Consider the following 13,262-nt stretch of genomic DNA (forward strand, 5'->3'; position numbering starts at 1 on the left):
ATTCATGCGCAGACAAAAAAGCGCTTATATCGCGTTTTATGTGATTGTAATTTTATATGAATGATATTTTACGTAGCACTTAGTTTGCAAATTTGGCAATTTTTCAGAGTTAATCGCTGTTGTAGCATTTAACAGAAGTCGTTAATCGCATTTTGCTCCAAATTTCAAGAGTATCAGCTACATCTTCAACTTTAGTTGTGTGTTACCAATGTAATTGTCACCGGGTCCGGGCGGAAACCGCACAAGTCGCGAAGGAAAGTTCGAAAGAAAGTTGAGCACCTTCATCAGTGTGTCGCGCCGCGCCGAGAAAAGTCCGGCTGTGGGCGTCCGAGACATGCGGCATGGCGTTACAGAAAGACGTAATAAATTACCGCACGTTATTATAACATACTTTTCGCTCGTAAAGCTAAAGTAAATTGAACTTCAAAAGTTGAAAAGTTAAAGATCACTGCGCGTGAAATATGTCTGGCTGGCTCACTGTCGATTCAAGAATGGAATGAGGAATGAGAGAAATGAAGAAATGTATGAAGTCGGCGAGGATTAGGTGTCCTAATCTCTGACATAACCAAATACTTTGAAAATAAATTTAATTACAATTACCAAACAATCATTTGTTTTCGTTTATAACGGAGATATTAGTATTAACTCCAAAACTATTACGTTAAATTAATGATTCTTTGGAGAGTTGCTATCGAAAGCCATCTTAACAAATATCTATAATATAAAGATGAATCTCCAAATATGTTGATAAGCGCCTGAACGAATTTGGCCAATTCTTTTGTTAAAATGTTTGTTAATGTCCAAGGATGGTTTTTACGGCGGGAAAATTTTGAATAACAGCCGGGAAAACCCTAAAGACAGCCTTTTTCTCTAGGATAAAAGTTGGCATTGAGATTCAATCATAGTTATGGCTAAATAGTTGAATCCGAGATGGTGCGCTGAAGTGCATTATTAGCAATTTTTTATATAATTAATTTCTTTAAAATAAAATTGCCAATCTTATTGATAGAATTGACACATACTATGTCTAGAACAAGAGAGTAAAAACATATTATATTTTTATTAAACACTACCGGGACAAAGTCGCGGACAAAAGTTAGTTCTAAACAAAATTTGTATTCCGGCACAACCTAAATTTTTATTGTTTTTGCCATGCTATATAACTAAACTTTTACAATATTTTTAAATACATAAATATTCAACGAATTAATGAATAGTTTTATGCTTAAAATATTTATTTTTAGTACTGCTAATAGCAATTAACCAACAATTACTTATATTATCGATGACGCCGTGCATAACCTTTAATTATCTGCTCCCAAAAAAACGTGTATACTACTCTTGTCAAAGAGCTTAAATGTCATATCAAGCCCGCAGGTAATATTCACATTTATATATGTGCAATTCATTACAACGCGCATTTTGGTAATTATCGCATTCGTCTTCTCATTATGCAAATCAATCACCATGCTCATTCAACTATTTACCTACAAAAATTATATTCATGCACATAATTAGTTATTATTCATACACATAATCATACAATATGTCTTCATTACTCTTCCAGCCATGTGTAACATCCAATAATTAAAAACAGAAATTCAACGCAAGGACGAATCGCCTTCAACCTAAGATGATTCAAGAAAATTTACGAGTGCGCGTCAAGTTGATCCATTGATCCATCTTTGAACATATTGTAGCTGAACAGCGATAATTCACCAGCAGCGTAATCGTTTTGTTGAAACAATATATGTACATTTACGCAGGCATACAGTGAAATGAAATTTAAGAGAAAAAAATTACTTAACATAAACATGTATCGCATCATGAATACGTTTGTATTCAATCGCGAATAGTTAGCGCAGCGTATGTAATGTTGGTGTAATTGTGCAAACAATTCGTGAATTACACCGTGGCAGCGACACACACAAACACTCACATATTATACATATACAAACACAAACGAAAAACGAGTTATCAAGGAGGGATGCCGCGCGAGGCGATTGATACGCCAAAGGTGTTAAAAAAGACAAATATACACATACATCGATATCGAAAGAGGCGGCACGAGCCACTGCGGGTATATAAGGCTTATTGCGCCGAGCAATTGTCGTACAGTTGCTTTGTTTCCATCCAACACAGAAGTGCGCATTTACTTCGGGTTGTAATTTGGTGTGATATTAAAAGCCAGTGATTTACAAACGATAAACATGAAAACCGTAAGTGGCAATAAAAATAAAAACGATTCCCTATACTATTACACAATAAGTGACTTAAGTAATGCCTTAACAATACTTTATTTTTAGATAATTGTATTTTGTGCTATGATGGTTTTGGCTTTTGCCGCTCCACAAGGAGGAAAGGATGCAACAATTTTAAAATTTGAAAATGATGTTAGCCCCGAAGGATATAAATTTGCATATGAAACATCCGATGGCACTGCTCGCGAAGAAGAAGGCACATTAAAAGATCTCGGTGGTGAAGATGGTCAGGCTATTGTTATCACTGGTTCCTTCAATTGGAAGGATGAGAAAACCGGACAAGTGTATACTGTTACATTCACCGCTGATGAAAACGGATACAAACCAAACTTCAAAGCTGCCAAATAAAAGTGCGCAACTTTTTATACACCAACACACACATACACATACACACACATAAAATATCAATACAACGCTTTAATATCAGATACTAGAAATTTGTTTGTACATGCGTTCTGATGTGATTTTATATTGAATATATTTTTATACATGAAAGTATTGTTTTATTTTAAAACGCAAATTATGTCATCAATCATTCGATGTGTTTGAAATCTGGGACTTGTTAATTACCAAATTATTTCTGCAATACTCCATGTTTATTTTTAGCGGTTAAGTAGCTGTTAATTGCACTTTTTACGTGTTTATATTGGGTTGCCGCAAGGTGTGTTGAAATGTGGTTTTTGAATCGGTTTTGAATCATCATCCTAAGTAGCTATTAGATGTTTAGTGACTTGTTTGAATAAATTGCGGTTTTGAGGTTTTGAAGTTTTAAAGTGAGTACAGTTTATACATGCGTTTATTTTTTATTTAAGAATAAAACAAATAAAGCTTACCACTTCGTAGAAACAGGTTATTTAAGGTTTTTAAGTTTTTGTTGTATTTTTGTGTCCTTGCCTCTGGCTGGAGATTCGCCAAATGCCAGGACAATTTAACTTCGCAACGTTTAACATAATTAACATTTCACGTATTTGTTTGGGACGTTTTAACGTTTGTTATCTTATTGATGTTTATTGTACCAATTGGACCAAATTAATTTAAGCTTTGATATATAATTTAATTGTCAAATAATTATGTATTACTTATTTTAAAGTTTTATATGGTAGAATTATGATTTAATTTAATGTGCTAAAAAACTATTGATATTTAATTTTATTATCTTTTGGCGGTGTAATAAATTATTTTTAATGTTTTGAACTATAAAATATGTCATTTTGAGTTTAAGGTCCTTACAAATATTATAAATGAAAATGTGTGTGTGTCGGAATCCTTCCCAATAAATACTCATCCACCAAATTTTATAAACATTGGTATAGAGATATTTATGGACATAGCAATAAAAATAGGCTACATTTTGTTGCAAAAACGTTTAGATTGTATAATATAAGAGATTAAAGATGGTATTACGATTCAATCATAGTTGTAGTTATATTATTTATACCGAGATGGAACTCAAGTGCATAATTTGCATTTTTCATCGTTTTACATTAAAATTACAAATGTAATTGTATTCAACGCATAATATCTAATCCAAGAAATGGAAATTGTGAGTCTACTTTTTATCTAAGCAAATAAAGTGGTGGGCAGTAACTACTATTCTATTAACAAAAATATTAATTCATTGATATAGATTTTAATTTAAACATTTTTAGCATTAATATTTCACACATTAGAAATTCGAGAAATCAATTTATATATTTTTTTCTTGATTTTTAAAGAATGTAATATGCATAATTCACAAAATAAGAACAAGTATGGTTTATACAAAATGGCTTCAGTCTGACTTTGTGCTGGGCATTGAACATATATTTGACAGGATTTTGATGATGTTTTATTGCTTAATTGGATTATAATTTAAAGTAACGTAGATTATCCATCTATTTATTGTTATATTCCTTAACTATTTACATATGTTCATATTTACTTGTTTTTATGATGATGACGTAATATAATGTAAAACTCTGAAAAAAGTATCAATGTTGTTGGGTCAAGGTACACATTTTTCGCCGTCGAGATTTTCTCGGTAACCCTGCTAATATAAAAGCATATTGCACTTCAACCTATGATTAGACACACATCCTTTTTTGCATCAGTACCATTCTGTTGTAGTTTATCATGAAAATATTATACACGCTTTTATTTCTTGGAAGTATTCAGTTTTTAGAGTGTAGACCACAATCAGGTAGATCAATCAGCAACTATGAATATAATCCGTGGGGCAACGCTCCAAATGAAGATCAAAATTATAAGTACAAGTAAGTATTACTTTAATTTCGTAATTAAATTTATAGTAATTAAAATATCTTGAACTTCAAGTTACAATAAAGGGACACTAAATAATGCTGAAGCTCAGCACACCGGAATCGTGGACTCAACTGAAGTAACCATAGTAAGAGCATGTTGTGTTTATGTGGACGATTCGGGTGCAGTGAAAACAGTGTGTTACAATGGTAATCAAAATGGTCATCTTTACCCACCACCGCCATACTCAAGTGATATGCCAACGTTTCCTTCAATTGGATCTGGATTCGGTGGCGACATTCCATCGTTCGCTGCACCAGCAAATTTAATTGCTAGTTTATCAGGAGGTGGATTAGGATAATATAAGTTTTTATGCAAACCTATCTGGTTTTAGTCGTTATTGTCAGATTTACAGTCCAAAAATTTGTTTTTAAATTATGTGTTGCACGTTGCGGTAATATTTGAAATTTTAAAAATTTTGTCTGTAGTAACAAAATTAAAATAAATCAGTATATATAATAGCCATTTTCAATTTGCTTCTTATATTAAAAAATAAAATACTTAAAATAAATTACTTGTATTTGAATGATACGAAGCTTGTGTTACAATGTTTGTCACATTGTTTACAAAGGCGTAAACACATGGGTCGTTACCATACAAATTGATGGCTTATTGCATATTGCCACACCAACAAACAAGCCGAAGTAACACATTTCTAAAGTGCAAAAACATCGCCGAGATTCAATCAAGTCTCGGGTTGCGCAAAGCTGAACCCGAAGTTAAGCCTAAATGCATTACCTAAAGATTTTTGCTTGTTCTGAAGCTATAGACAAATACTATATTTATTACTAAATTCATTGCAGTGTTTTTGCATTTTACAGTTTGCAGCTGCATTTTATACGATTGATTCGCTTGACGGCATTTGCACAATTTGCAAGGTTGTTGGATGCTTCATGTTTAATTAGTGAAGCGACGAAACGCCATTGCCCATAATCATAAAACTTTTCTTTTGTCATTCACGTTTTTATTTTAATAATTTATTTTTTATTTCAATAATTTGAATAATTTATCAGATATGTCTTAAATGTGTTTTAATTTAGATCATTCTGTAAGTAAATTTGTTTGCATATGAACAATATTTCATTACATTGCGTTGTGCATTAAAATGTGATTCAGTGTGTGGCTGAGTACGACGCGAGAAGAGAAGGGAAAGGCAGATGAGCTGACCTATTACCTCACCTTATAAACTAAAGGTTACTTGACAAACGGACGGACCTGCCGACTCGCGCCAGAATTTCTGCGAGCACACACGTGTTTATTTACACTCAATGCCTGGTATCTAATTATAATCAATATAATTGCTAATGAAAACGTATTCAATGCGGCGTCGCCCCGTTGTCGACTGACGGCGCCTTTTTTTGCGTGTAGTTTTTGTTGTTGCGTTTGTTTGGAGTGTAATGCAAAGCCAACGAAGATGCAAGAGATAGATAATCAGAATTACACAAGTCCAGATGATAAATTAATCTTTAATTAGTTAAATATCATTGAATTTCACAAATATTATGGATTATTATGTTATTTTTTTAGGAAAAAGTATAAGTATAGTGTTTTTATATGTTAATTGCTATTTTGTATTTTTTAGGAATAGATAGGTACATGTTGCAGTAATTTTCTTTGCTTTAATGAATATTTTCATTTTCTTTATTGAGCCTTTTACATTTACAAACTGAATTGTATTGCCATCTAGAAGTTTTAAATTACACACTAATGGAAGAGGCGTCAAGTTATTAAACTCGTTTATAGAGGTCGCTTTATGTATCATTTCTAACATTTATTTGACTACTACGATCGCTACGATTGAGAGCATTGTAGTGCAACTACAAATAAATCTCAAAAACTTTAACTTTGTGCTTCTTTTTACCCTGCATTCCGCCACCATGACCGCCGCCTCCGCCGCCACCGCCGCTTTGCCACATCATAGGCCCTCCATGACCTTGTTCTTCTTCCTCTTCTTCCCTATAATATTCTTTTTTGATTATACAAAATTTAATTTGATATTTAAAATTGATTCGTACCACATTGGCATTCCTGGCATCATCATCTGATAATTTGGCGGTGGGTACACAGCAGCGGCAAAAATTGTTTTCACAAGTTGCGGATCTGATTTAGCTTCTGGTTCTGGTAATGGTTGTGCAAGCGGAACTGCCGTGGTGATTGTGGCAAAAATTGCTACGAATATAAATATTTGCAACATGATTGTTGTGTGACTGACGCGATTAGTTATGATGGATGGTAATCCTCTTATATAGTAAACTATGTTTAATTATTTTGATTTTTATCAGATTTCAAACGTTTTTAGTCCACGTCGTAAAATTGATTAACTATCAATAATTGAGCATATATTAAGTAATAAATAAATATGCTACTTTGATTTAAAACAATGAGTATTGTAATTATAGCAGAAACAAGTTGTTTTGTTATTAAAAAAAATTAAAAGTAAAAAAGGTAAAAGGCTATAATTGACACTTTCAAAATGTCAAGGCGTTTGAGAACATCGTTTAGAAGCTTGTACATTTATTTATTTATGAGATTTACTACGCTTCAAATACTGGAGATTCATTACTAAAGAGAAATTACTAAAACATGATTTAATTGAATTATTGTGTTAATTTTGTTCTGTTCAAGCATTAATATCCTAATATTACCTACTTATCAAAATTCTATTTACCATGACAATTATATAAATGACGTGTATATAACTAAATTTCGATAATGTTTTATTACTTTAATAAATTATAATCTGAAATAACGTAGATAATCTTCCTATATTTTATTTGTTATATTTTTTACGTATTCACATACTAATATAATGTGGTTTTTTTGATGATGACGTGATGTAAAACTTTGAAAAAAAGTATCAAACTTGTTTTTTGAAGGTTTGCATATTTATCCCTCAAAATTTTTTAACTCTGCTAATATAAAAGCATATTGCACTTCAAGCTTTTGTTAGACAAACATTCTTTCTTGAATAGGTGCAATTCATCAGTTTAACATGAAAATATTTTACGTGCTTTTATTTCTTGGAAGTGTTCAGTTTTTGGAGTGTAGACCTCAATCAGGTAGAGCAATCCGCAACTATGAATATGGACCGTGGGGCAACCAACAAAATGAAGCACAAAATTATAAATACAGGTATGTATTACTTTACTTTAATAATTTAATTTCTAATAATAAATAAATCTTGAAATTTAAGTTACGAGAATGGATTACTTACAATAAGAGGATGTTGTATTTATGTGGACGATTGGGGTGTAATGCATAAATTGTGTTACATTGCTAATCAAAATGGTTATCAAATATTTTCACTTGACCCACCGTCGACATCTTCAAATGATATGCCATCAAATGCAGGCGCACTCCCTGGACATGGAGTGGCTACTTTATCAGGTGGTGGATTAGGATAATATAAGTTTTTACGCAAGCCAATCTGATTTAAGTTGATATTGTATGAGTTTTGGCCCAAAAATTTATATTCACATTTTTATTATAAATTATATCTCAAATACACTAAACTTATGCTTACTTATTTTGTTTATACATTTTTTTGCACTAACGTAAAAGGAAACAAACAAAATTACAGGAAATTTTGCGATGGTACCGCGTATTTATAAGAACAGTCCATCGAAGATGTAAAATGGAATATTACACGTTGTATAGAAAAAACTCATACAAAACACTAATTGTTTACAATAAATGCAAATAAAAGTGTGTCTGTTTATTTTTAATTCTTTCACAAACTAACCACCCCAGCCAATTTTGTTCAATATTGGTATTATGATATCTTCTATATCAAAAATAATTAATTAAAATATAAAAAAATTAAAAATAATTAAGTGAGAAGTTTCTTAAAGGAGTTGGCGCATAATTGAACCAAAAAACAAGAAATCAATAATTATTTACGTATTTGCTCAATACTGAAGTAGAATAAGTAACATAACATTAATTGGCAAAGTACTCTGTTACGTATGAGTTATTCTTTGTTCTTTTTTACATCCAATTTTTCTTTAAATCTATAGTACTCATGTAATTACACTTTAATATAAAATACTTATTAATTATGGCATTTATTGTTTTATTGGGTTTTATAACCGCACTGTAACCAATTTTATTGCCAATAAATGGTTCTGGTACATTAAAAAAGGATAAAAATGTATTTTTATTACTTTCTTTGGTGAATACGTAATCCATGTTGTATATTTATAAAAAATATTTATTTATTAAACATTATACGTGATTTTGGATTTACAATTTTATTTTTGAGTTGACATGTTTCGCCCAGAGGGCATCTTCATAAACTGACTTTAGTAGGTTTGTTAGGGGTGTTTTGTGTGTCAAGTGTTTGTGTTATTGTGTGTTATCGTGCTTGTGGGAATGTGTAGTTTGTTAAGTGGTTTAAAAATTGTGTCGTGTATTGAGTGTGTCTGTTCGTTTAGTAATTGGTGTTTGATTTTGTGTTTGTATATCTGTATGTGTTCTTTAATGTTTAAAAATTTATCTGTGGATGATTTTAATATTGTAAGTGTATTGTCTATTGTGTTGTGTTGGTGATTGTGTTGTAAGGTGTGTTTTGCATAGTGTGAGTGGTATGTGTGTGGATTTTTTATTGCGTTTGTGTGTTCTTGGTATCTGATTTTCATGTTTCTGTTAGTTTTCCCTATGTATATTCTATTGCATGTGTTACAAGTGATTTTATAGATGCCGCTGTTATTGTATTTGTTTGTGTTTAGTGTTGTGTGTTAATGCTGTTATTTTGTTCTGTTTCAGTGGTAAATGTTAGGTTGTTATGTGTGTTGTTGATTATGTTTTGTATATCTATTATATTATGTTGTTCGTGTATGATAAATAAGATGTCGTCTACGTATCTGTACCATTGAAAAATGTGTGTATTTTTGTTTTATGTTTCTAATTATTGTTTCTTCTATTGTCTGTAGAAAAATTTCGCTAATGAAACCTTTTAGACATAAACATAACAAAACACAAAACAAAATTCGATTTTAACATTTACAGAAAACCCACAGATACAAACAACATAATCCACACCACATCACATCATCCACTACAACACAAAAATGCCTTCTTTAGATTCAGTTTCAACAGATTAATAAACACACCACTAGACGAAATTAAATACAACATTGAATACAATAAAATAATTAAAATAGCAATAGAAAACGGATACACACAAACGCACGTAAACAAAATATACAATAAAATCATAAAACAAAATCACAACAAATCCACAACAAAACACAACACAGACACAACCATAGACAACACAAACACAACCACCAAATTCCATACATTCCACTACATAGACAAAGATACATATAACATCACAAAAATATTCAAAAACCATAGAATTGCCTATAAAACAAATCAAAAACTATTCAACAAACTACAAACGCACACAACACTAAACACAAACAAATACAATAACAGCGGCATCTATAAAATCACTTGTAACACATGCAATAGAATATATATAGGGAAAACTAACAGAAACATGAAAATCAGATACCAAGAACACACAAACGCAATAAAAAATCCACACACATACCACTCACACTATGCAAAACACATCTTACAACACAATCACCAACACAACACAATAGACAATACACTTACAATATTAAAATCATCCACAGATAAATTTTTAAACATTAAAGAACACATACAGATATACAAACACAAAATCAAACACCAATTACTAAACGAACAGACACACTCAATACACGACACAATTTTTAAACCACTTAACAAACTACACATTCCCACAAGCACGATAACACACAATAACACAAACACTTGACACACAAAACACCCCTAACAAACCTACTAAAGTCAGTTTATGAAGATGCCCTCTGGGCGAAACATGTCAACTCAAAAATAAAATTGTAAATCCAAAATCACGTATAATGTTTAATAAATAAATATTTTTTATAAAAATGTATTTGTTTATATATTGCATTTTGCATTTTTGAGTAAATAAATATAATACATTAATTAATTTCATATCAGTTAGATTAGCTATAATTCTTTATTTTGCCACGTTTGATGTATTAAAAGTAGTTCCACTTTTCCAATTTTCACAAAACTATTGAAAAACCGGCGCATTAAAGGAAGAAGTAGAAGATATATTTTTGTGTGTAATTATTAATAATTATAGCATTTATGGTTTTATTGTCTTTTGTATCCTCATTGTAACTTATCTTATGGGCAATAAATGGTTCTGGTACATTAAAATTGATTCATGATTTAATTGTTTATACATCGCATTTTGCATTTTTGTGCATAGTTCCACGATAAAATGGAAGTATATAAGAAGTTTTTTTAATCTTATGTTAGTTATCTGGAACTCATTTTTCAGAAAAGTAATACATCTGTTCAAAAATGAAATCCTTCTTCGTGGTTTTGCTGCTTGCAGTTGTTTGCGTCCAATTACTGGAATGCCGTTATGTTATCCGTAGATCTGGTGACAGCAATGATATAAATCATGCACCTTCTTTGTACCTATGTATCAACTTTATTACTCAAATTTAAATTAATAAGTAATGTTTTTAGGGATGAAAGAACCGAATTTCTATTACAGAACGTTACATGAATATTTGGTTCGCAACATGAAACCAAGAAGTGCTCGAATTGGTACTGCCTTACAATTATCTTTGCTGGAGGTGGTTTGGGTAAGAAATAAAAATTACTGGTCTGTTTTCTCAATAAAAATGAATAAACGATTTAATGAATAAATATTAGCATCTTAATCAAGTGGCCAAACTAGAGTTTTCCATACATTTTATTTCCCGGTTGAGGTTTTTGTATTTTAAATCTTTGAAATTCGCTCGTACACCACCGGGAAATGTAAGGATATTAATGTTTGACTGGCGACGGTCTGGTGCTGCACCGTAGGCTAATGCGCAGGCGCAAGCTCCGCCCCGTAGATAATGCTCGTAAATAAAGTAGTGACGGCATTGCCGTGACTAAAAACGCTCTCAGTAAAAATACATTTATAAAACAAATTTGATGTTTTTTTTTTTAAATTAAAATTTACATGTGCGCGAACCGCTATAGATAAAATTCTTAGTCTTGCCAGTAATAAAATAACATTCCAAATACCCAAAGAATCTAAAAGAATTCAGACTAATGTCTTAATGCCTCAATGTTGATTGCGCATTCTAATGCCTGCTAATTGTCAATGCCTTGCTTCAAGAATGAAGAACCATCAAGACCATCAAGTGATAGTGATGGCACATCTAATGAGATGAGTGAATTTCACACGCATTTACCTATACTCTATTATAATTAATCAATTAAAACGATAAACAGATTACCACGCACAGCTGCGTCGACAGATGCGTCGACCTTGCAGGCCGTCTGCACTGTCGCTTGCGCAACGCATCGGCGGACGCCATTTGCAAAAAACATATGGCGAAAAGTACCTAAATAGATCCACGACGCTTCGTTATTCAATACAAATGAGGCGTAAATGTCAACGGCAATACGATTGAAATTACCATTTTGTTTCATGCGTTTGTTACAATCATTAACTGGATAAATTAAAATATTATTTCACCTGAAAAGAAAAAAAATCGTCGATAAAATTGTCTTAATATGAGATTCAACTTGCTTTGGAGATGAAAAGAGGGCTCGACCAGTTGCAACTTCTTTTTGTGTGCGGTGGAAGATTGACGAGCGCTTTGAAATAATTCTGCACGAATCCTGCGCGTTCCATCACGCTCGCACAAAAGCAAAACAGCGTGGAATGTTTAAATTTATTATGTAATGATTAGCCGTTCTCACATTTACACATTCACACATTGCGTATAAGTTAGTAATTAATTATTATGATTATAGGTAATTTTTAGGTTTATTGAATGAATATTCCATCAATTCGGTGATGATTTGCATAAAAGCTTATTTTTTATTTTGTTAAACAAAATTCAAAAACACTAGAATAGAAAATTGAAGGATGATTTGTATAAAATAAATAAAAATTTTGCGCATTATGCTTACGAATGTCTCTAAGTATATTCATTTGCCTTTCGCCGACCGATCTCGATCGCGATCTCATAAAAGTTGGTTAACAATAAATTCGCCGTGCAAGTATCGTTTACTGACACGCGATTGCACCATCCTTTTGAAGTACGAGTATGCGCTATGAGTGCCATCGCTAAGCCGATTTTGTTGGCGCATGTGAAACAATTATCATAATAAATATATAGAACATTGTTAGACAACTCTTCACGTGGAGGTTACAAATTTATTTATTTACGGCCGACATCTATAACTCAATGGCTTTTTGTGTGCATAAATTTATAACTGTTTAAAAATATTAGCAATGAAAGGACATGCAATGTATGACATTTTAATGGGATGTTCTAATATTTATAAAGGTTTACGAACAATGAGTAAATGCATCACATTTATGCATTATATACGCTCAAAAACGTAAAAAAAATAAAAATTTAAAAAAATTTAAATTAAATGTTATTTTGGTTGCCTATGCATGGTTAACGTATAACTTAGGTTATACATGTCAATTTTATCTATAATTTTAATGGATTTCAACGCATCAATAAACTTTGCAAGTAATTAAAGCTATAAATTGAAACGCATTTCTGTAATAGCAGGTCACCAATGCGTAAAAATGCATAAAACGTGTGCAAATCAATATGATGATGAGCAGCATCTCAGCAGCATTACAACTCA

General features: G+C 31.6%; 1 protein-coding gene and 1 long non-coding RNA gene across 2 annotated transcripts; both read left to right on the top strand.

Annotated features, from left to right (window-relative positions):
• Positions 1–2,068: 2,068 nt before the first annotated feature.
• LOC135796004 (endocuticle structural glycoprotein SgAbd-5-like) lies at positions 2,069–2,756 on the top strand. The gene is made up of 2 exons (XM_065307858.1): positions 2,069–2,219; positions 2,307–2,756. Exons 1-2 carry the CDS (start codon positions 2,211–2,213, stop codon positions 2,607–2,609), a joined length of 312 nt encoding a protein of 103 aa, XP_065163930.1. The 5' UTR covers positions 2,069–2,210; the 3' UTR covers positions 2,610–2,756.
• Positions 2,757–4,332: 1,576 nt separating this feature from the next.
• On the top strand, positions 4,333–5,024 carry LOC135796005 (uncharacterized). Its single transcript, XR_010549213.1, has 2 exons — positions 4,333–4,513; positions 4,575–5,024. It is a non-coding gene; the product is annotated as an uncharacterized lncRNA (long non-coding RNA).
• The last annotated feature ends 8,238 nt before the right edge of the window (positions 5,025–13,262 follow it).

This window comes from Atheta coriaria, unplaced genomic scaffold, assembly GCF_025399875.1.
Source record: "Atheta coriaria isolate IRGN ID8LTWV9N9 unplaced genomic scaffold, Caltech_Dcor_3.1 hic_scaffold_7_pilon, whole genome shotgun sequence".
NCBI lineage: Eukaryota > Metazoa > Arthropoda > Insecta > Coleoptera > Staphylinidae > Dalotia > Dalotia coriaria.